The 23,747-nt window shown below is 44.9% G+C and overlaps 1 protein-coding gene across 1 annotated transcript; it reads left to right on the forward strand.

Annotated features, from left to right (window-relative positions):
* The first annotated feature begins 4,045 nt into the window (after positions 1–4,045).
* On the forward strand, positions 4,046–22,146 carry LOC147421667 (chaperone (DUF3353)). Its single transcript, XM_086502792.1, has 3 exons — positions 4,046–4,563; positions 8,299–8,653; positions 21,764–22,146. Exons 1-3 carry the CDS (start codon positions 4,153–4,155, stop codon positions 21,937–21,939), a joined length of 942 nt encoding a protein of 313 aa, XP_086358918.1. The 5' UTR covers positions 4,046–4,152; the 3' UTR covers positions 21,940–22,146.
* Positions 22,147–23,747: the final 1,601 nt, after the last annotated feature.

Here is a 23,747-nt window from a genome sequence, read left to right on the forward strand (position 1 = left end):
CTCTCGGGTGGGAGAGTTTTGTGATCTCGAGCATTGTTTGCCATAGTTTCGGCATGGAGACGCTTCAGGTTAGAGGCGGTTCTCGTTCACGATCGTGATTGACATGTTGGCACTGCGGCCATGATGGGCATATTAGGCGTCGTTGCTTCAGGCGTATGAGGCAACGGAAGAGGCAGATGCATGGTGCGATTGTGACAGATGCTAGAGAGTATGCATGTGACAGGCATGTCACTTTTGAGTCTAGCTTGCCTTCAGACTACTTTGTGTCTTGGGATAGTACATTGTCTACGCGTTTTCTACTAGACGAGCATGCAATTTTCTACTAGACGCATTTTCTACTAGACGAGCATGCAATTTTTCATGTGACACCACGTCGTGATTTGTTTTGCCCTTTCTCTAGTGGGAGACTTGGTTGTGTGCAGTTTGCTGATGGTTCAACATATGACATAGAGGGTGCTGGAGATGTATGCATGTATTTACCTAGCGGTGCATTGCTTACGCTACGAGATGTACGTTATGTACTAGGACTCAGTCAGAGTCTCATTTCAGTGCGTCAGTTGCAGAGTAGTGGACATTGTGTACTGCTTGGAGAGCGGTCATTTCAGATGCATAGGGGATCACTGGTGATAGCCAGAGGTGCTAGGAGTGGTCTGGTATACCCTTTGTATATTTCTGACACACGAGGTGGTGTAGTCTCTGTGTATTTGCAGCCATGTTTGGAGCGAGAGACGAGGCGTGTCTCTTTTGCAGATGTGCTACATGGAGAGCAGGTTGTGCATTTGCCTTGTGGTGATGTTCACGCAGACAGTGGTATCTCTGGGGATGCACAACTTTGTCAGTCATCAGTTGAGCCAGAGACCGATGCATTGTTCTATGATGCGTTTGATACGTTTGAGGGCGACAGTGTCCTTCAGACAGCTGTGTGTGATTGCAGTGGTGCTTATTTTTCGGTTTTGCAGTCATTCTCAGCGAACATGCCTTTGCCAGATGATGCTGACATGGTGATGCATAGCAGGTGGTTCCTGATGAGGATGCATGTGGCACTGAGGTTGCTGACAGGGATAGGTTGGCACACATAGTGCATGTTTCGTCGGCTTTCGGGTCTCTCATGTCTGACCTTTTGGTTTCGAGACCTGATCTTGCTAATACGGTTGGTGCATTGCAGTGGGAGTTGTCACTCATGCGATGACTGACACTGGCATTGTGCATTGTGGAGCCATGCAGGTCGTCACTCGATACCTGCATCAGGAGTGTCATCGTAGCTCTAGCCGTAGTGGTATGCATGTTGCATCTACACTAGAGCGGTTACAGAGTGAGCCAGTGGGCATAGGTTGAGAGCCGTCTTCTCTCACCTCTTGTATATATTAGTTGTAGGCTAGTCTTCTCGCCACTTATCGGCACACAGCCTTTAGTGGGAGAATGTTAGGTAAAGGTGGTGTGCCTCACCATGCTTTGCCCGTGTCCATCGGCCAGTGTTCGGCTGCCCACATTTATCTCCTTATTCTTTATACATACAAAGAATAAGGAGCTCTCACTCACATTCTCACATGGTACTCATACAGTGAGATTTGGGAGCTCCACCCACATCCTGTGTCCTGCTCTCTGTCTCCCTCTCTCTCCTTCTCCGCACACGCACCGCATCCGTGCACTCACAACACGAATCACACACATTCAATGTTTACATGTGAGTAAATATAAGCACACTCATAAGATTACACTGCACACATGAACACATACATATGTAAGTAATATGTGTATCTGTAAACATGGCATCGTTCAATGATGCATATTAGTCATAGTATTGATTATGTTGTCCACTTTAAAAGCTTTCTTTTCATGTCCTACCTAGCATGCTGCTTTCAGTCAAAGCAAGCTAAAGCCATACGTCATATTTTCTATTCATGTCCGTTTTGGGCACCAAAAGCGTTAGAGACTAGATTTTATGGCATCATGTATTACTAACCTCTTTGCCTTTTTTTAATCATATAATAGAAATGGAAACACAATAACATTCCTATTTATGCATATCATATCATTCTTGCATAATGAACCACGTGACCCACTTCAAGGAATTGAGAGGAAACCTTTCAACTTTAGGTATCTTTGTTACCATAAACATTGAAATATGCTACCTATCTAAGATACCAACAATTGCAAATTTGCTTTTGACAAATCAACCTTTTATATTCATATTTATTGCCTATTAATACAAGATTGAGGAACCATCTCAGAGCATCAATCTTCTACAACACGAGGGCATCCTTGGGCCTCCCATATCGTGTGTGTGTGTGTGTGTGTGAGAGAGAGAGAGAGAGAGAGAGAGAGAGAGAGAGAGAGAGAGCATTTTAGTGTCTCAAAGAGGCCAATGTGGCATATGGAACCTAACAACCATCCAATGAAAATGTGTCACTCATATCAGGGGAACATAAAAACTGGTCTAAAGCTAAATACCTTATATAAGTATTAGTCTCAAAGTACATCCATAATTCAAAATATACAAGATAGAAAATCTATCTCTTAGTGTATATGAAGATGGATATTGGAAAATTGACTTGTCTTGGAAGCTCTAGTATGTCTCCGATGCAGGCATTTGGGTGTTCTCTAGGTGACCGTGGGTGTTTCACCCATGTGGTGTTGTCAACCATGAAATTGCTAAAAGATGAAGCCTCTTCATGATAATATTAGTATCAACACCCTAGCTAAACTAGCTTATGTGTCCCTTTGACGTGGAGTGCCTAAGGAGGTAAAAGAAGGGGAAGGACCTAGGGGAGACTAGATGTAAGAGGAGTCACAGATGTAGAAACACTCATGGGGGTTGTGGCTGTAGACAGCGGACCAACGAGGATCGTGCCCTAACTTTGCCAATAAGTGATGGCCCCATGTGCTGTTGCTTGGGGGTGGCATCCCCGTCGGATGAGACTTTAGATGTTGGTATGCATAGATGCCAACTTGGTTTTAGTTTGCATGGATTTATTGTGGATAATTTGCCACCCCTTTGATACTCTTTAGATGCACCATCGCTTGTATTCATATGCTCTAAACTCATTAGATAAGACCTCACTTGGATTGAAAGGAGAGAACTTGGGTAACTGATCCTCATGGGGTGAGGAAGAAGATGTACTTTGGTACCTCCAAAGCAATGGATAAGCTAGCTAAATGACTTAGAGGTGGAAACAGAGGACCTTTACATGTGTTAATGCCCTATGTATTGCATATCATTGTCTCTTCTGAGAGGGCTTTGTGCCTCTTTATAGGGAGATGGATCACATTGATTAGAAATGCCTAAGGCTTTTCTTGCTAGAGTTACACAAACACATATATGCTCTAACAGAGTTCCCATCTAGAAGTAACATATTTGAGCCATAGCAACACCCCTAAACTCCCTCATCCCTCTCACATATTGAATCGATGATATATTTATCATTGCCCTAGACCTTTATTGAGAAGCATATAGAAGCTCCTATGAGAATCTTTATGGAGAAGAAGATTGATGCCATGGTGATGGCCTACTTGAGATCCACTTGTTGGAGATATGCACTTGTTTGTTGGCATTACCTTTCAGCAAAAAGGGAGGGTAAATGCTTAGGGAGTTTCAACTCATGTACAATGGAGCACCCTTCAATTTTTGGAAGGTATGTTTAATTTTTTTCCTCTTTAATCTATAGTCTTTCTTCTTCTTCTTCTCTCTCTCTCTGTGTGTGTGTGTGTGTTGGAGTGAAAGGCAGTGCCAACGTTTGTGTGTTGTTTGAACTTTTAGCAGTTTTTACACATTTCTGTAAAATTTTGGTCTCTAATTAAAGACCTTCTGCATAATTTAAATAAACATTTCATTTCATTTCGCGTCATCTCTCTCTCTCTCTCTCTCTCTCTCTCGATAAAAAGAGGAAAATGGTATAACCTTTCTATCACCCAAGTGTGGTAGATTGGTTATGCCATTTCCCTCTTGAATAACATGTCTTGAGTTCAACTCTCCTCGTCGGCGGATAGATCTTTAAAGTCTCTTGGGATAGTTTCCTACAATGTTAAAACAATCTTCCTCTTCTTTCTTTCTCTCTCTCTCTCTCTCTCTCTCTCTTGTTTTTGGGTGATGATGGGGCATGCTCTTTAACTGTCCGTTGTTTCCCTCAGACAAGGTGAGCTGAAGACTCTGGAATGGCGGCCCTGTGTGTGCCATCATCGCCGGCAGTCTGTACCTGCTCGTGCTGCTGCTCCGCTTCACCCAGTATCGACGCCCTTCTCCATAGCTCGACCTTCAGCGCAGTACCATCACTGTACTTACCGTCCAAAGATGGGTCATCGCAAAGACCCTGGGTCGCAAGATCACAGTTAAGTACGTGCCGAAGTGGCAAATTGCGTCCCTGGAAACTCGCTCGGATTTCCTCTCCCCCTCTTCTGCAGGTGTGGGCGAACTCAAATGCCGACGATTCCCTTCCTTCTGAAATGACCTTCGAAAACGCTCTCAACATTCTTGGCGTTGCTGAGGGTGCTTCTTTTGAGGAAATACTTAGAGCAAAAAATGCTGTTCTGAGTAAGCATACTGAAGATCAAGATATGGCAATCCAGGCATGTGTAAAAACTATGTCTAATAGTTTTTTATTTTCTTCTTTAGAAAAAGGTCAGAAAAATTTGAAGTTAACTTAGAAACTTGAAATTTTTGGTTTTCTAGGGAGGGCACATGGCATTATCCTGTGTGGGGCAATGAAACTAGTCACCTTGTTAGGACATACGTTGGATGTAAACTTGGACATGCAGTGATTGTCCTTTTAGAACTCAGTGATTGTCCTTTTAGAACTGTTATATTGCTCTGTACATTTAATGGATAACCCTGTCAAACAGTCGTCATGCTCTGACATTAAATTGCAATTCTTTACTATGGGGACATTTAGAGTGAAAGAATATTGTAAGCTGAGCGGTTAAAGTATTGGAGCTGGTAATGTTGAATACAATGCCGCCAAGATCTTGTGCCTACAACAACGGGAAGACAGTTATTTTGGTAAAAGTGCAACCAGCCTCATATGAATTAAGGTTATGAGAAAAATGGATGGCATAAAACAAGGCTTGAGGATGACCACATGAGTTTGTAAACTGGCACTCTCCTTTAAAAGTAAATTTGGGCTTTTCTTTATCAATTTTGTTAAGTATGTTCATCAACCAAGTTCAAGGGGCACAACTGTTTGCATTTCATATGAGGAGAAACTCGATTTGACATTTTCATTTGCGAAAGTGCTACGTTTGTATATATGTAGAGGCACATGTGTACTTTTGGGCTCTCATAACTAAGGCAGTCAAGGGGCTTTATAGTTAGGGTGCATGGCCCATTTAGGAGCTATCTTGTATCATTGTGATCATCACACTTGGACTCTATTCTCTAGAGTAGCTCTACTTGCAATTTGGTATTGGTGTGGGTTGGTAATATAGAACTCCTACATCGTGATGGAGGCTTGGCTCTTTTCTTTTACTAGTTCCTAGGCTCAAATGTGATTCCCAGTTTTGTCTCTGTCCTTGAGGTGAGGCGCGAGCTCTTGGCTCCCATGTTTCGGGGAGGGGGACTGGTGAGGCTTTGTCTAGGAGGTGAGTGAGATGTCTATCCCCTACATGCTACATTGCTGTTAGTTTGTATTTGGCTTGTGTCTTGTCATGGATAGGATGGAATTCAAGGAAGCATTATGTAATGTGCAATGAAGTGATTTATAAATTATGGTGATAACTTATGATGAGTGCTCAATGTGTACTCAAGGTTCCTTTTACTTCCTGAGAGAGTTCCTTTTACATCATGAGATGTGCAAAAGACTAGAGAGAGATATTGTGAGTGAAGGTTCTGTGAGTGACAGAGAGAGAAGAAGACTTAATACGGGATGGGGTCCCAAACCCCCTTCCAAGGGGTCCCCTCTCTATCGCTAGAGAAGTATTTGCTTTAGATTGCACAAATGCTGATACAATGGTCCTAGATGTTGAGATGCTGATGGGATCTTGGTGTAGATGCTTGGATTTGTGAGGCTAGTGGCTGAAAATAGAAAACGCTAGTGGAACTGATGGGATCTGCAACCGACGACGAGGCTATGGGCTGATCTGCAGTGGTTTATGTTGAGGGTGTCGATGACGATGGCGGATAAGGGCTGAAATCTGAAAACGCTGGCTGTTTTGATGGCTGGAATCTGAAGTGCGGGCTGATCTGGTATTGCCTTGTAAAAACACTAGGGCTACTGATCTACTGGCTGAATCTGATTCTATAATCTGAAAGTGTTGAGGGTATATGGCTGGATCTAGGAGTGCTGAAGGGAAAACGCCATGGAGCTGGTCCTGATGAGGGTACTGGTAGCAAAACGCTAGAGGGTGTTGCTCATGGGCGGTACTGACTTATAAGTTATGCGCAAGTTGCAGTCTAGGGAGCGTTTGGTTGTAAAAGGCTTCTATATCTCATGGCCCGGACCTTTTTAGGTTACTTGTGGGAGGAGTGATGAGGGAATTGTTGAAAATCTTATGGCCTGGACCTTCTTGGTTATTTGCGGGAGGGGTGTTCATCGAGCAACTGTATGTTTCTACGTTTTGTAACATGCATGTGTAATTATTTGTGTTGCATCATGATGTACCAACCACTGAATATTCCTAATTGGGTGAGATTGCTTGGGTATGTAACTTTAGTGCATCGAGACACTTAAGATCAGGGTGGTTTGGGTGTGATGCTAATTTCACTACACCAGAATATCAAGACCTCCGATATGGAATGAGAAAACTGAATGACCGTCGGGATTGACCCTCGGATATTTTTGATCTAACTTGAGTTGTTTTGCAGATATAATTGCGGACGATTACACATCTTTCAAGAAGGGGGGATGTCACCAACTGCTGACGTGTCAAGCCATTGAAGACTAGAGGGTTAGGACTCCTTGAGCCTAACCCAAACCAACATGTACGGACTGATGACGTGGTAGTTAGGACGTTGCTACTTTTGGACGAGTTATTGAAAGCATTGATTTTCGGAGCCTTTGGGGCCATTAGTTTTTAAAACCAATCAAGCTTTGTGATTTAGAGCAATTGTAAAAGCAAGAGGCTAGGGGCCGATAAATTAATGCCTTGGGGGAGTCATTTTGGGATTCGTGTAGTTGCAAAGGAACAAGACAATGAGCTCTCAATGTGAAGTCTGCATGTCCGCTATACGACTAAAAAATATACCTAGATGAATCCAGGATAAGCTTAGATTCACCCATGGTAGTCATCCAGAAGACAATATAACCATTAGCTCCATCATGCATAGTATTGACTAAATACCACGACATCCCCATTAGCGTCGTCAGTGCCCAATTGTGGGTGTAGAACTAGGTACTAACATATGCTCCCAAAGACAACACACACAACATCACACACACATGAACATACATTGAGAGTGAGTGTTGCGCGCGAGGAACAAGACAATGGGCTCTCAATAAGCTTAAGCAAGTCGTTTCCAGTTGCTTTTCGAGAAGGTATATGTGTTTCAGTGAAGTGGTACATGCCAACCTTGCATCTATGCATGAGATTGCATCCTGGGATGCCTAGACTCTGTGTGTGCAAGCACAAATGTTTTAACCTGAAGAATCTGACTTTTGGCTCTCTCTCTCTCTCTCTCTCTCTCTCTCTCTCTCTCTCTCTCTCTCACACAGTGCCCAGATTCATCCCTTTTCTTGGGAAAAAGAAGAGGGCAGCTCTCACCTATAAGAGCAGCCTGTCTACCCAAGTTTCCCGGTTTCCAGACAACAAGCTCATTTGGAGTTTTCGACTTGCAAGTCACTTACTTACAAGCTGTGCATAGGGACTTGCAAATGCCAATGCTGCCTGAGCGACTTGAGGGTGTTTAGCATATGAGTAGTTACTCTAGCCATGTTCAATTTATGTATGGTTGCAAGTACTATTTGTTTTTGATGTCAGCAAGTACACAATCATGTTTCCATTCCAGCTTTCGTGTTCTCTATCAGATTATCTTTTGTCAAGAACTGTGCATAGGTCGAAAAATGCCACGTATAGGTTTGGCAGTAGTCTGTTTGTATGTATCTCTCTCTGTCCTAATCGTACTTGTCCCATTTTTTGATTGTGTTTGGATGTTTGCCTGAAGGGTGGATGGGCAAGTTTAGAGAAATGCTGTCGCTTAAAGAAAGCTGTGTGGACTCTGATATGGCTATATGCACCTTCAAAATTTTATTCATGGTTTTGTCATGTCTTGAACAAATAGATTGTGTCTCTCAGATCACCGTATTTGCAATGATTGTCAATCAAAGCCTAAGCACTTGGCTCTGCTTTCTAATATTTGGTTTCTACATGCAGGTAGAGGCTGCTTATGATGTGCTGCTTATGCAGAGTTTGATGCAACGCAGAGCAGGGAAAGTTGTTGATAGCAGTATCCGATATGCAGATGTAAAGAAGGCGAAAAGTCCTAACACAGGAGGGCCCCAATGGCTTAGAGATGCTGCCAGCAAGTTTCCTGTTTCTGTGGAAACTCCATCACTAGGGGTGATTGGAACTCAAGCTGCTGTCTATGCAGGATTAATGGCATGGGCTTTCGCAAGTGGAATCTCTTCGGAGTCAGCCTCGAACACGAGTGCTGAAGTGCCTGGTCCAATCTTGGCTCTTGGTTTTGGTGCTTCATTGTACTTCTTAAGAAAGCAAAATGTCAAGCTAGGTAAGGCCCGTTGGGTCTCTCACATTTCCAGAATTTCACACCAGTAAGGTTTCTTTTTCACACAAGCTTAGGGGGATGTGTCTGATGTATTGTCAGGTATCTAGCATGTAACTATTTGGGATGATATAGGTTTTTGTCTGTAGTTCAAAGCAGCTGTGGCAGAAATCCAAATGCCCTCATGAAGAGCTTTTATGAATGGAAAACGTCAAAACAAGGCTGTAACTGGAATAACACATATCCAATATAGGAAGGGTAGGTACCAGATGGGAACGAGAGTCAATGTTACTTTATGTGCAGTAACAAAGGACATTCCAAGTTTTAAGACTTTGGCTTCTCTCTGGATTCATGGAGTTGGCTGCGGTATCTGTCAGGGACAGGTGATAAGGAGTGGGGAACTGGGTCAGACAGATTTGGAGGGACCTATATATGTGTGGCCAAGGGGGGACACTTGATGTATGCAGTGTAGCCCTTGAGGGGGGGCTGATGGGGCATCTTGGCAGGCAGATAGGAGGGCAGCCCTCATTTGCGTTTTTGGGGGCAGTTGGCCACGTGGGTGGGACAGCTTTAGCTGCGTTTTTAGGGTATGCATCTTGGCTCTTGGAGGTGATCTCACCTCTGGTGCAGGATGTTCACCAAGCACCAGGAGCAGCAATTACCGTATATGTGATCCTCAGGGCATTCTTTTTCAGGGTGACCTCACCATGGAGAGGTGGATGACACCATAGCCTCTCAAGGACAGTTTTCCTTTCTGCCTCGAGGCTTATAGCTTGCTCTCTCGTTCAGCCCTATTGCCAGGAGGAGATCCATCATCTTGCTGCTCCCTGTGCATGCTAGGTTGGTTCCCATGTGTTGCAAGATGTCTCACTGGCATGAGCCTATGTCACTAGCAGTAGCAGTCTTTTGTGCCAGGGGTCTTTCCATAAGGGCATGCCACACCTATATAGCGACCGCCCTTGAGCACTTGTATAGGAAGCTTGTTATCAGCATGGAGAGGACCCCCCCCCCCCCCCCCCCCCCCCCCCCCCCGCCCCCCAAAAGGGCCAAACCGTCCTCAGACATCAGGATACGCACCTGAGCTATGTCCAGCCAAGTGTGAACATGGCCTATCGTTAGGGCGGTTAAGGAATCCTATAAATAGGACCCTAGGTTCATTTGTGAGCTATCTTGTGTGATTACCACGCTTGGACTCTAGGCCCTTGGCAACACTACCCACACGCCCGTATCAGTGTGGGCTTGGTGATATGGGACACCAGCCCTTGTGGTAAGAAGCTAGCCCGTTAGCTGCAGACTCTGAGGCTCGGGGGTGAACCCGTATGGGCTCTACGGCGGGGAGGTGAGCGGGATGTCCACTCTCTGTGAAGTTTATGTATATGGCTTGTGTCATGTCATGTGTGTAGGATGGATCTGGCAAGGGTCTAACATTGGTATCAAAGCTTCTTCCTCCTCGTGCATATGACATTGGGTGTGTAGATGGATCCGGCAAGGGACTAACATTGGTATCAGAGCTTCTTCCTGCACGTGCATATGACATGGCAAGGTGCAAAAATCCATTGGAGCTCATGAGGCCGTGATGGCCTAGCTTGATAGGCTCTCTATCCGCTTGCATAGGGTGGTATGGGATGCTACTAGCAAGAGAGGGGAGTACAGGGAGCACATGCAAGCCGATGGTGGAAGTTTATGGTAAGTTTTCTGCACGGGGGTCACATGCAAGCCGATGGTGGAAGTTTATGGTAAGTTTTCTTTAAATATTCCGCACATGGGAATATTCAAGCTCCAAAGAAAAGCAAAGAAGACCGCGCTCGCTGCTGCTGTACGCTTCCCCCCCTCGCCATCCCCCCCCCCCCCCGTCACGATTGTGACTATGTTGCAGTATTACATCTACTTCTAGTTGCAGATACACGAAGTGCCATACCAAGGAGGACCCTTGCGCTTGGATGGTGTAACAGACTTGGACACTCCAAGTCAAGCATCAATCACGACAGCACCAAATAACCACTTCAAAACAATTCACAGATCACAATAGATTTGCATTGGCCCGGCGGAGTTCCGTGCCTAGAGATATTGGCCCAAAGACTGGCGCCCCTTTCGGTATTTCTTTTTGTATTAATCAGTTCAAAGTACAAGAGAGTGGGTCGGGCTTCACTCTCAGACTCTGCGTCGAGATGCTTTGAGAAGTGAGGCCCTCACCACTAATTTAAAGGTTACAAGGGATGCCCAAAAGCAGAGCCCCAAAAGCTTGAAAGCAAAAGCTAATTCTCTCTCTCTCTCTCTCTCTCAATAAAAGTTAAAATAAAGCAATTTAACTCTCTCTCTCTCTCTCTCTCTCTCTCTCTCTCTCTCTCTCTCTCTCTCTCTCTCATCCAAATCCTTGCGTAGCAAAAAGCCAGCAGATTTGCGTCGCTAGATGCTTTTCCCCAGCTTCCGTAATTTCCGGAAAAAGCCGTACACTGCTGCCATGTGGCACTCGTGCCAGATTTAGGGTTTTTCAGCCACTTAGGGTTTCAGCCAGCAGTTAGGGTTTCTGCAAAATTAGGGTTTCCAGAAATTAGGGTTTTTGGCAGATTTTAGTGTTTACAAGAAATCAGGGTTTTCTGGCAGAAATTAGGGTTTCTGCTGTCGGTAGCCACGTCATCACTTTGTGACATACCCCCCTCTTGAAAGCATTGTAATCGACTGCGATTACGCCTGCAAAACTGACAAAAGCCATAAACCGTCTTAGCAGTCACTGACTGTTAGCACCTACATACTAGGAACACACATCTAGCACATGTACCAAATCGACAGTCACATCACACGACATCACAGGACATCACATGACATTCAACATTCATTCGGATCTTATAGCATGATTTATCGGCAATGTAGCTAGCAATCACATCTACGTCCATCGGGACCTCATTAGATGTTCGATTGACTAACCTCTATTGCAACCATGTATTCGAGATCAATCAGACCAAAATGTTGCAGTCATTTCGTCTATCAGTTCCTGCACTTAAGAGGAGTCAAGAACAAATCAGTATCATAATCAGGAATTCCATTTCATAAAGTTAGCCAGCAGAATACTGTCAGCTCTCAGTATCCTTGAAGCTCAAAGAGACATCAGTGACTTTAGTATCAAAATCAAGGCATGTGTTGACAAAGGAGCGGAGTAACTCCCCTCTTGTGCATCCCACTGCACCAGATCTTCGGCCAAGTTGAATTTCCGGGTTCTGTTTGGAGTAGACTATGCTGAACCAAAACATCGAGGTAAAGTTTCACAATCTGAGGAGTATCTGCTAGGTCCTCCTCCTCCATTCACTTTGCATCAAATGCAGGAAAATTCTTGAACTTAACCAAGAACCGCCTTCGGACTTTACCTTTCTTCGTATCTCTATGTGCCAAAATCTGTCCAGGAACAAGGGTCTCCTCGTTTTCTTCCACTTCGGGTTGCTCATCAGGCTCCCCATCATCAGACACATGACCCTTAAAAGGTTTCAAGAGACTCACATGGAATGCATTGTGAATCCTCCAAGTATCTGGCAATTTCAATCGGAAGGAGACATCATTTATCTTTTCAGTTATCTGGAAAGGTCCGTAGTATCGCATACTAAGCTTTGGAAAAAGCCTCTCCTTTCCCTTTTTCTTTCTTAGGCGTGCCTTCTCAAAACGTAAGAGCACCCAATCATCCTCCTTCAATTTCAAGTCGCGACGATGGCGATCCGTTGCCTTTTTCTGTCGTTCTTGAGACTCCTGCAAAGTCTCGCGAACCTTGGCAAAAGCCGTATCCAAATCTCGCGAATATTCATCCGCTTCAAATATCTAATCTTTCGTGCTCAGGAAGGATGGAACCTTCGCAGCACTTTCAACAATCTCAAATGGCGTCTTCCCCGTCGAAGAGTGTATCGTGTTATTGTAGGCAAATTCCACCAAAGCTAAGTTCTTTTCCCATTGAGTCTTCTGATCCGAGATACAAGACTTCAATAAATCTAAAACCACTGAATTTGCAATCTCAGATTGCTCGTCAGTCTGCAAGTGGAACGATGACGAGAACTGCAACCGCGTGCCAATGTTCTCCCAAATTGCCTTCCAAAACAAACTCATAAATCTGGAGTCTTTGTCGGAGACAATCGTCTCAGACGTGCCATGTAATCGGAAAATCATCGTGATCATTCTGTGTTCTCGGGAGATCAAAAATGAAATCCATTTCAATACTTTCCCAGGGGCGGGTGGGTATGGGTAAAGGCTATAACAATCCCTATCAAACTTGACCTTCTGGCATACTGCGCACAACTCTTCCACATCCTTTTTGAGTCTCGGCCAAAAGAAGTATCTCTCTACCCCCTTCATGGTGGTAGCAATGCCGCGATGACCCGTAAAAGGTGGACACTGGCATTCAGTTATAACCTTTTCCCTCAACGGTTGTGTAACGCACAACATAGTCTTTCTCATCAGGTAGCCTTCCCTAAGGGAGTATCCAGCTACTGTCTCCCCATCCCATATCCGTGTGAAAATATCTGCAAAATCCGTATCACTGGCATAATGATCGACCATATCCTCGAAGCTCCTATGATGTATCGCGGAAATAGCCAGAACCAACGGCTTCCGAGACAAAACATCTGCCACCACATTCTTCTGTCCCTGCACATGGACAATTTGGAAGTGAAACTGTGACAAGATGTTCGCCCACCGCATCTGCTTTTCCAAAAGCTGCTTCTGTGACAAGAAGTAGCACAAACTCTGATGGTCTGTAAAGACAGTAAAATCCGCTCCGAGTAGGTAATGCCGCCACTGAGTAAGAGCATGGATAATCATCAAAAGCTCTTTCTCATAAATCTGTGCTGCCATCTCGGCTCTCGTAAGCAATGACATGGCCTTCTTGCATCAAGACTGCACCTAGACTACGACCACAAGCATCACAAAATACTTCAAATGACTTCTGCAAGTCCGGCAAAGTCAAATCTGGTCCTGTAGTCAATTTCTCTTTTAATGTCTGAAAGGCAGTCACCTCTGTGGATCGCCACGAGAAAAGGGACTCCTTTCTGTATCAAGATATGGAAAGGGGAAGCAACATTTGCAAACTTTCAAATGAACCGTCTGTAGTACGAACACAGTCCCAAGAAGCTTTCAACTTCATGGACATTCTTCAAATCGGGCTAATCACGGATAGCGTCTATCTTGGCCGGATCCATTTGCACTCCTGCTGCTGAGACAAAGTGTCCCAAAAAAAGTTTATCTCTGAAGCAGATGATCTCTGTGTTCTGCCTCATTCATGGAGATAACAATGATATCATCAAAGAAAGTGCCAACAAATAGCCTTTACTCTCGAAAAATCCCATCCATCATCCGGTTAAATGTCGTAGGAGCATTGGTTAAGCCAAAAGGCATCACCAAAAACTCAAATAACCCAAAAGTAGTCCCAAAGGCTGTCTTGTAGATGTCTCCCGGCGCGATTCGGGTCTGATGATATCCACTCTTCATGTCAATCCTGCTAAAGCACGAGGATCCCTGTAACCTGTCGAGTATATCATCGATCCTAGGAATTGGAAATCTGTTCTTGATAGTGATTTTGTTGAGAGCTCTATAATCGATGCACATTCTCCAAGATCCGTCTTTCTTCAAATCCAACAACAGTGGAGAGCAATACGGTGAAGTACTAGGCTGGACAAGACCCTTTTCCAAGAGGTCTTTCACTTGGTTCATAATCTTTTCATTCTGTACTCGGCTCACACAATAAGGTGGCCGGTTCGGTGGTGTGCTTGTGCGTATTAGATCAATGGTATGATCTTCAGGCCCTTCTAAAAAGCAATCAGCATGAGTGTGGAGAAAAATCTTGGCGTTCTTTTGTTCAGGTCAAAACATATTCAACCTTTATCCATCGTTCAGGTCTCTTCCATAAGAATGAGTAAAGAAAAACTGAAGTTTATCAAAGTACAATCTCTGAGCCCTTCATTTGTCAAAGTCGATTTCTTGGCCCGGTAGTCAACCACGGTGTAGTTCTTGTGGTACCAAGGGATCCTGAGTAGAACGTCACTCGCGTGCCCTGAACACCCCTGTCATTGCAAACGAAGTTTGCCAATGCTCGGTGTAATGGCAACATCCCATCCGGGTGCCAGTCAAACTACTTCCGCTTGTGGCGTCAGTCTGTCGGGCGTAATTCCAAATCGAGCCGCCAATTCTAAGTGAAAAGAAGTTGGCCTTGGCTCCTTCAAAAGAGCTTCCCGATCCTTCACTTTGCCCCAAAAGTGGCAAAGTTTGTACTTTCATTCATTTGATTCGGTTCAGGTCCCACGCCATGTGGTACCAGTTCTGCTTTTCTATCTGCCTTTTCTGCCACGTTCCTCAGCTGCTCTCGAACTCTCAGGTCTGTCATCCTCTTTATCATTCTGTTCTTTCTGTGCCTTTTTAGGGCACTTCGCGGAGATATGTCCCTATTCCCCGCATCCAAAGCACTTCCCCTCTTTGATGAAGCGAGCTCTCTCCTCGGGAGTAAGCTTGGGTCGTGCATCCTTTTTCTCTGGATTGCCCTTTTTTCTTTCTACTTTCATTCCCAGAAGTCTGTTCGGCTCGTTGTGTCATGGCCTCATCCGTGGGGAAGGTCAGACTACCAGAGTGAATGGCAAAGCCCCGCTTCACAGGACTCATCAACTCCACCTCTCCTGCTGTTGCCGCTGTCTGAGCTCGCCATTGCTTCGTCCGCAGCCCCCTCAGCCCTCCTTTGCCGCCCATCCCCCCTTTGCACACCTTTTAGTCCCCCCCCCCCCCCCCCCCCCCCTCCAAGGTCTCGCTCTGTTTAGCCATGCAGTGGTGTTCTCTCTGGGACTCTACTCACCGGATTTCGCAGGGATTTGTCTTCACGCGCCCCCTTTCCATCACAACAGCGAACACAGATGGAGGCTTATGCTCCGCCCTAGAGGGACTCCTCAGAAGCCCCCTCACCCGATTTTGCAGAGCCCACCATCCGACTTGCTCTCTCGCCGACAGAGCAAGCGAGCCTTGCCGCAAAAGTGGAGCGCCTTTAGAGCGCCTTCAAGCGACCTTCGTCATCTGCAAGATCATCCGCACCCGACCTAGCAGAGGGGAGGTGTGAAACGGTTCGTGGGGCTGTAGGCTTTGGCTTTCACCCAAAATTTTGTACTTTACTTTAGACACAGAGAGAGAGTACTTTGCAAAGGTAACGTGCGGCGAGAACTAACACTTAAAGCGCACACACGACTCGGAAGCTAGAATGCTCCGAGCAGACGCCGACAACTTGTCGGCCCCAAAATTGGCGCCCCTTTCGGTATTTCTTTATTCTTGAAGAGGATAGATTACAAAGTAGAGTCCTGGGAATTCTTTACGTGTATCCAGCTAGATACCACCTATTTTGGTAAAATTTCGGCAGCATAACAGCCCCAAAACTTGCCCGAAACCAATTCCCCTGTTCGAACTCACTTCCAGTGACATAGACCCTTTGATTTCTGCCCAAAAACAGTAAATTCAGCACGCTGTATTTACTGTTTTTTTCCTTGTTTTCAGCCCTAAACAGTCGCCGAACTGTCCTCTATCAGTGGGGCATTGCTCCCCATATGGCTGAAAAACAGTCAAAATTCAGCGCATAACCAGCTCTGAAAACGCGCCTGTACGTTTTATCACCCTCACCGGTGCCTGCTTTTGGAGTAGCAATTAGCTACTCCTGTTCTTGCTCAGAGAGGCTCTTGCCTCAGCAAAAACTCATGTAACCACACAGCTGTGTATGAGTCAAATGAAGAACCCTCTTGCGGGGCATCACATTACTGCACGTAGGGAAGAGAGAGAGCAGTGTGAGGTATGGAGGACATGACTTCTTGCACTACACTGTACATGAGAGGGAAAGCTTGGAGTCAATAGCTCTTAACCTGTGGCAGGTTGCAAATGAGCTCTCTCCCAGCTTAAAATTTAGCGCCACCTTTTGCAAGAGGAAAGTGCACTAAAATGTGCCACTTGGCACGTTTACAAGCAATCTCCTGTCTCGGGGTTGTTGCTTAAAAATCTCCTGACTGGTTGCCTAGTTGACTTGCAACAGAGTTCTAAAATGTTCCCCTTGTCATTCCGGAGGTAATGGCGCGAGCAGATTTCGTGGCCCAAAATAGCAATTCCCTAAATTTTAGGGGATGCTTCCGTTGGACTCCCACTGGTCATCTGACAATCGATTCATTGCCAAGGTTGGTTGGTTTAGCAGTCTCTCTCTCTCTCTCTCTCTCTCTCTCTCTCGTGTATTCTCCGCATTGCTCTACGCCTCCGCATCGTCAACTTTGACATGATATCAGGGCCGTAGGCTACTTGATCGTGGAAGGAGAAGTGGTGCTGCAAACCAAAGAAGAGGAAAAGCAGAGGAGGACTGGCGGTAGCGTTTTGAAAACGCTTTCGTTTTTGAAGGAGTTCGGTGGTAGTGAATCTCAATTGCTTTGGGGACCCCCTACTGCAAGCGTTCAAAATGGGACCCTCCATTGCTTGTCGGCATCAATGTTTTGAAAAACACAGAGGAGCGACGATATTTCAGAATAGCTTTTGAAATGCTAGGCACAATACCCCACTTTCGACAGTTCTTGGCAGTGTTTTGTTAAGCTGGGCAGGAAGAGAGTAGCTCCGATAGCAACGTTTTGATATGCCCAATGGCGTTGCAGCAAGAAGGCCAATGAAGGCGCTCGATAGGAGCTCTCTCCCACCCTCTAGGGGCTGTGTCTTGAAACACTACCGGGGGGGGGGGCTCTCACCGGCTATGCAAAGTTTGTCCTTGGCATGTCGAGCAACAAAAGCGAACCTTAATCTAACTTCGACTATGAAAAGTGATTGGGTTTGCACGCAGTTGGTGGCCTGTACACAACGGACTTTCTCTAGGGCACCGACAATTCATTTGGCTTGGGATTGCAAAGCCAAAAAGAAATACGTGAGCTCACAAGAGGACAGAGGCAAAGGCAAGCTTGACAAGGATGGCAAGGGCAAAGATAACAGTTTTTGGTGCGTAGCTTCGGCCTCAAATGACCAACACCAACATTTGGCTATGGATGGTTCTTTGGCTAACACCCAGTTAGCGACCTATGCGCAGGTGAAATTCTCAAAGGAGCCGTCAATTTGTTTGGCTCAGGATTATGAAGCCAAAGGCAAGTGCACGAGCTCCCTAGAGGACAGAGGCAAAGGCAAGCTTGACAAGGATGGCATAACTAGTGCTCAGTTAGCTGCCTTGGTACCCACGAGGTGTGACGACTGTTATAAATGCGAGAAGACACTTTGTTTAGGCTCGGGAATGCAAAGCCAAAGGCAAAAGCAGAAACTCACAAAAGGACAAAGGCAAAGGCAAGGTAGATAGTTATAGCGGTGATAAAGAATTGACAAAGGAGATCGGCATGGCACACGTGGAGACCATAGTGACCACGATGCCAAATTTTTAGTAAGGTGGCCATTGTCGTCACTAGCTTCAGCCAGGGAGAGGCTTGTGAGTGGCGGAGAGGGGCAAAAGGAAGCTTCCTATAAATAATTTGGACCCATGTGTTGGAGTCAAGTTATCGGTGTTTGAACCCGTGGTCGAAGTTCAAGGTTTATGCATCTGGAAAGGAACCAATCAGACGTATCTAAAACACTATGGATGAGTGCACCAATCCATTGTTGTTGGCTGGATTATGGATAGGATGTGTTTCAAAGTTTATTGTCTGGAAAGTTTGGACGTGATGTGTTCACAATTTATGAATGGTGTCATGAGGACGGACACACGTGCCAACGGAGAAGAACAGAGTGAACAACTTTAAGAACTTCAAATAACAACTAAATTGAAAGAGATGCACGACACATGAGACAGGTAGTGGCGGAGTTCCACCCGAAGAGAGCATTGGCCCCAAACTTTGGCGCCCCTTTTGGTATTTCTTTATATTGCTTCAATTCAGTACAAGCCGGTACTCCACGCTCTGCACCTTTACCCGAAAGCATGCCAGAGAATGAGCCCATGGCACATATTTAAAGGCCCTTGGCCTCTCAAAACGAGTTACACGAAAAGCATTTAGCTCCAAAAGAAACCGGTCCAAAAGCCTCCAACATGTTTTGCGGAAATCCGTACAGTATGCCATGTCAGCATGTCAGCGCAAATTTCGGACGTCTGTACTGCTCTGCCACATCATCAGTCTTTACGCAAGGTTTGTGCTAGTTCTGCTTTATTTAATCTCTCTAGGTTACTTGGGCCCCATCGGAGAGGGTCCCATAAGTTGGTGGGACCGTGTAACTATGGCAGAGAGGATGTTAAAATTTATAGCATTTCAAGTGAACTGCCCAATGTGATCCCAATATTTATTTTGGCGTTACGTATTTATTTACTTATTTGTCGAACTTTGGGTAGGGCAATTTGCTAAGGTGACTATATAAGTACACCTAGTCCCCATCAATCAATTCATTGCCAAGGTTGTTTGGTTAAGTGCTCTCTCTCTCTCTCTCTCTCTCTCTCTCTCTCTCTCTCTCTCTCTCTCTCTCTCGTTCTCTCATTTATTCTCCGCATTGTTGACTTTAATAGTTGGGTCGCGATTGAACTCCACCACTGCATAGCATTATCTTTAAGAAATCCCGCAACTTGAGAAATCTTTGATTCTTTCGTATAGTTTCCCAAAGAATAGATGTTGTTGAATTGTTGTAGGAATTGCAAGGCTTTTTTCTGATCTTTCGCTCCAGAAAAAGTGAAAAATTTTATTGTTGTGCGACCATCCTTGAAATCCTTTGGTTGGTTAGGTGTAACAAACTGCTACGTGTCAAAACCCTAAAGAATGGAGCCAACTTGCAGATGCTGGCTGAGGGGCCTAAACAGAAGAAGTCCTACCAACTTACGGGGACCCTGTCCAATGGGGCCCCAAGTGACAAAGGATTAAAATAAAGCAGGACCCACATACAGGAAAAGAAAATTGATGACGTGGCGGATTTTCGAAAATTTCGTTGGCATGATGACGCGGTAGGTTGTGCGGATTTTCGTGTTTTGTGCTGGCTGATGACGTGGCAACTATACGGATTTTCGTAAATTACGCTGACAGCTTTTTGGCTTTGCTTTTGGACCAGAAGCTTTTGAGTTTGAAAGCTTTTTATTGTAAACTGCTTTTGGGGCCTAGGGCCTTTAAATATGAGGTTAGGGCTCATTCTCTAGCATGCTTTCTGACGAAGGTGCAGAGTCTGGAGTACCAGCTTGTACTGTGTTGATGCAATATAAAGAAATACCGAAAGGGGCACCAAGGTTTGGGGCCAATACTCTTTGGGGTGGAATTCCGCCACTCCGTGTCGCATGTTCTCTCTCTCTCTCTCTCTCTCTCTCTCTCTCTCTCTCTCTCTCTCTCTCTCGCTCAGTTCAGCTGGTAATGAAGTGCTAAAAGTCTGTTCAGTCTGTTCTTTTCTGTTGGCACGTGGTGCCCGTCTTGTGACATTAGGCGTAAACCCCAAATGTGGGATAATAGGAATATCCATATGGGCTCCAACCATTGTACCGAGGTGGCGGTGGTGGCGATTACGCTGGATCAAGGTTAGACAGCTACACCATGTTCCTAAAGAACCCCCGATTTAAATAGAAGGCTGAGATGGTTGTCGATTAGAGGCTCTTGCACTTTTTGGTGCCGGAGGAGGAGGTACCATTTGGGATATTAGAGGGAGCAACATGTAGTTGAGGAATTGTTGAAAGCTTTGCAGCATTGGAAGATTTTGTTGCGGATGCCACGAAATTATGTCGCAAAGCTCGTTGAGAAGAAGTTGTAGGTACTCTGTAGAATGCAAAAACGCCATTCTGCTTTGTGTGTTCTTGGTAGGACAGGTATGCTTTCAAAAAAGCACATGATTGGAGCTCTGATACCACTGTAACGGAGGCACCACATGCCAATGGAAAAGAACAGACAGAACAAACTTTAAGCACTTCAAAACAATTGAAGTGAAAGAGAAACACTGCACACGAGACCCGGAGTGGGGGAGTTCCACCCTAAGAGAGCACTGGCCCCAATCAATGGCGCCCCTTTTGGTCTTTCTTTATATTGCTTCACACAGTACGACAACAGCGGCCTTGCTCTGCATTTGCTCTGGCTAGAATGCCAGAGAGAGAGTCCACCCTTCATATTTAAAGGCCCCAAACCTTGTAAAAGCAGTTTATGTGAAAAGCATTAGATCCTAAAAGCATGTGGTCGCCAAATGCTGCTAGTGCAAATTCAGGAAATCCGTACAGTCTGCCACGTCATCAGCCAACGCAAAATCGTGGACATTCATACAGCTGCCACGTCAGCATGTTAGCCTAAAATTCGACCGTCTGTATAACTTGCCACTTCATCATCTTCTATGTGTGGGTGTGGGTGCTTTATTTTAGGCCCCATTGGACGGGATCTCATGAGTTAATTGGGGTTTAGGATTTTAATCCTAACCTTTCTTTAAAAATTGGGCCACTCGGCGAGGATTTGTAAGTTGGTAAAGACTTCTTCTTTTTCTACTATGGTTTAGGCTCGGGGAGCCCTAACCCGCTGGGTCTTCAATGGCTTAACAAGTCAGTAGTTTGTGACAACTCAAAACGATTCTTCGTCTCTGGAGGATCTGATCCTTTTTGCAGCACACATAGGTTCTCGCATAAAATTTGACAGACTCTGCCACCGCTCCAACTGCTGGTGTGTGGGGAGATGAAGAAAAGCTAAATCCCGGCGTGGGAACAAGAAAAACCAATTGAGATTTTGGCAAATTTTTGGCGGAGAATCTTGATAGAGCGGAGTACAAACGTCAATTGCAGGTTGACACATGTATGAAAGAATTGATCAAGTACTCCAGGGACCCGAAATATGTGAATCACCTGAAGAATTACCCGCTTTACGAGGCCTTCAAGCTCCTTAGTAGACAAGGAAGAGGAAAAGGAAGAGGAAGTGACTGAACAAGAAGACTTCTGCATGTTTAGAAGCTATTTATGAATTTGGTTCAAATGTTATATTTGGAGTGCTTAAAGTAGGAAATGGTGCTAAATCGTTTGATATCTTGTTGCTGGACAGTAGGTCATGTATGGTTCAGCCCAAGAAAGCCAAATTCATACGTTTTCCTTATTTCCATGCCTGTATGCGTTTGGGTATGAAAAACGTATGGGAAAAAATGTGGCCACTTCTTCACATAATGACTTTCTGTTACTTGTTGCAGGAAAAGCAGCTGCATTAACTTTGGCTGGTTTGGTAACTGGAGCTATTGTGGGGGGTGCAGTTGAGTCATGGCTACGAGTCGACATAATCCCTGTTTTTGGAATAAGCTCACCTGCTGTGGTTGTAAGCGAGTTTGTGCTTATTTCCCTCTGGCTTTCATCTCTCTATCTACGTTAATAAGATGGTGAGAAATGTACCATATGTCAGAAAATTTATGCCCAACTCATCATGGCCACTTTCAGGTCCACATGCACGAATTTCACACAATTCGACCACTCGAGGTTGGTGGCCTTAAGGCCATCAATTTGTTCTTAACCTCTCCTACCGATTTCTTTATTTGTTTCATGGGGCATTGTGTAAATATAGTTGAAATTGTTTTTGGTATTTCCTACGTGCCACCCGCGTAGGTATTTTTCTTTACTTTTTGACGTCACTGCACTCTGAGGCTGGCTGTTTTTCTTCACCAAGTTTTATATGATTGTTTTGTTCAAAGCCTTTTTTGGTTGCTTGTATTCGGAGGCAAGGAGGAGGCATGAGCCTCTTTTTGTATGTTTGTTGATTTCTTTAAACAACTGAAGTTGTATGTTAGGAATCCATGAAGGGGCGGAATGGGCATTAGTGTGAATAGGTTGCTGTTTTGGTTATGCTGGTCAAAATTGACTTCTTATGAATACAAGAACAGTTTGCATGGCATGCTCTCTAAAGCTCTTGATTCTGGTACATATGAGGTTCTATCGCTTATTGCCTTCCCTTTGGCAAAGGTCTAAGCATTGTTTGTGGACACCAAAATGCCATCATGAAAGTCTCGTTTTTATGTAGAAGCATTACATGGGCTATTGTTCTTACGAATGGTGAAGTATTTCAAAGAGTTAAATTAACAATGCACAACATGCATACATGAAACAACCAAATAAAAAGAGAGAAACTATGAATTAAAAAAAAGAGGTTTTCTTGTCTTATCCTCTTAGGTTGCTTATCTGTGAATGAGAGAGAGAGAGAGAGAGAGAGAGAGAGAGAGAGAGAGTAGGTGATCAAGCAACGGGGAGTACGGCGATAGCGAGGAGAATGAGCAACAGCGGTGGTTTCTTCCTCTCGGAGCGTGCATCCCTCAGTGAGACAACATCGCAGGAGGTGAGTGATACACCATCTGTAGTCATAGACCTTGTCTGTGTGCACAAGTTGTGTGCTTGCAACCCCTGTGGCTTGCACACAATGTTGAGCAAGCTCCCCAAAAAAAAACCGACTCCAACTAGTCCCCATGTAAGAAAGAGCCCCATTGGCCCCAGTCTTGATTTACATGTATATAGGAAGTAGGATCCTTAGCTTTCTTTCAAGTGAAGGAATAGTGTCTCATCTTAATATATGCCCCACTTATCAAGGGCAAAAGGAAGAATGTGGGATTTAAGCTTCACTTTTCCCTCCACAAGCCTCCTTTAGACTTTCCCCTTTTGCCCACACACCCATGTAGAAATTGACTATTTTGGGGGTTATGAGAGTTTCAAGTAGCCAAATTGTGTGTTGTAAAGCCCGCTATATTCCTCCAAATGATACGCTCATTTCAAGTTATCACATGACCTATTCCACATCATACACATAATTTTTTTAAGGAAAAAAAAAAATCAAGTGAAAACGACCAATATAGCTAGTGGCGAGGCTTCTTAGGGTATTCGTCAATGCTTTTAGGGTACCCGCATCACATGCATTTACACTCTGGATGAGTGTTAGAGCTTGAGCAATTAGAGAGTGCCTCAAATTACGTAGGAACCCATTATCCACCTACGTTAAATTCTTGGCCTTCGACTGTGACCTACTGTAGTGTAACCCAAGAGCCATAGATTGCGGTGGCTAGTGATTGTTTCTTTGATTCTGACATGATGGAGGGACAACCTATCCCATCCCTTGAATATAAAAATCAAAACGTACATGTCTCAGCTCCACAACCAAGTGCTAGTGTGTTTAGTTGCCTAATGGAAACCATTAGTCGA

This window comes from Adiantum capillus-veneris, chromosome 27 (assembly GCF_014529385.1).
Source record: "Adiantum capillus-veneris isolate H3 chromosome 27, ASM1452938v2, whole genome shotgun sequence".
In the NCBI taxonomy this organism is placed as follows: domain Eukaryota; kingdom Viridiplantae; phylum Streptophyta; class Polypodiopsida; order Polypodiales; family Pteridaceae; genus Adiantum; species Adiantum capillus-veneris.

What these genes read in the sequence shown, in the direction of transcription:
- LOC147421667 (XM_086502792.1), top strand. Translation starts at nt 4,153, where the DNA reads ATGGCGGCCCTGTGTGTGCCATCATCGCCGGCAGTCTGTACCTGCTCG. An exon ending in ATCAAGATATGGCAATCCAG is followed by an intron (nt 4,564 to 8,298) that starts GCATGTGTAAAA and finishes TTCTACATGCAG; the next exon opens with GTAGAGGCTGCTTATGATGT. An exon ending in AAAGCAAAATGTCAAGCTAG is followed by an intron (nt 8,654 to 21,763) that starts GTAAGGCCCGTT and finishes TACTTGTTGCAG; the next exon opens with GAAAAGCAGCTGCATTAACT.